General features: G+C 42.0%; 1 protein-coding gene across 1 annotated transcript; it reads left to right on the top strand.

Moving 5' to 3' along the window:
- Positions 1–406: 406 nt before the first annotated feature.
- On the top strand, positions 407–881 carry LOC110034610 (heat shock 70 kDa protein, mitochondrial-like; the record flags this gene model as incomplete). Its single annotated transcript, XM_020738859.1, has 1 exon — positions 407–881. A coding segment is annotated over exon 1 (460 nt), but the record flags the coding sequence as incomplete, so codon positions are not given.
- Positions 882–885: the final 4 nt, after the last annotated feature.

Here is an 885-nt window from a genome sequence, read left to right as displayed (position 1 = left end):
ATATGTAATATATATAAATATAATTTAATTATTTCGAGCCGAACACGACCGAACAAAATTTTGTTTGCATTTGGCTCGTTTGCTTAGCGAACAAATCAAACGAGCTACTTAACGTGTTGAACACGAGTTGTTCGCAGACAAAAAGCCTTTTTGACAGCCCTAATAACGCCTAAACTTCAACTTTTGCATACGTGCTACCTCACCTATGCTTTAAAAGGTCTTTCACTTTTTTTTTAAAGGTAACATAGTGGTACTTCTGATGTGTGATATGAAAGATTTGGGTGGCACAAATATATAAAATGTATAAAGCAAAGTATAGGTGTTAGATATGTAAATATGTAAGAACTCGCTGGTATGTATGTAAATGCCCTCTTTCATTTTTCTCTTGTTCAATGAATACAATCAATTTTTTGCTCTATATATGCCTGATTTTATTTTTTTACCTGGCCATTTTTGTCTGCACATTCCATTGAGCTACAAATTCCTGCTTGTCATTGATCGAAGTACTCTTTTCATCTTATATTCATCTCAGGTGTTCTCCACTGCAGCTGACAATCAGACCCAGGTAGGTGTCCGTGTCCTCCAGGGCGAGCGTGAGATGGCTTCCGACAACAAACTCCTTGGCGAATTCGAGCTTGTTGGCATTCCTCCAGCACCGCGAGGCTTGCCCCAGATCGAGGTGACGTTCGACATCGATGCAAATGGAATTGTAACCGTCTCAGCCAAAGATAAGGCGACCGGAAAGGAGCAGCAGATCACCATTCGGTCCTCCGGCGGCCTTTCGGAAGACGAGATTGAGAAGATGGTTAAGGAGGCCGAGTTGCACTCACAGAAAGATAAGGAGCGAAAATCCCTCATCGACCTCAGGAACAGCGCCGACACGAC

This window comes from Phalaenopsis equestris, unplaced genomic scaffold, assembly GCF_001263595.1.
Source record: "Phalaenopsis equestris unplaced genomic scaffold, ASM126359v1 Scaffold191322, whole genome shotgun sequence".
In the NCBI taxonomy this organism is placed as follows: Eukaryota; Viridiplantae; Streptophyta; class Magnoliopsida; order Asparagales; family Orchidaceae; genus Phalaenopsis; species Phalaenopsis equestris.
Note: the sequence above shows the minus strand (reverse complement) of the source record. Positions and strands in the feature narration are given on the sequence as shown.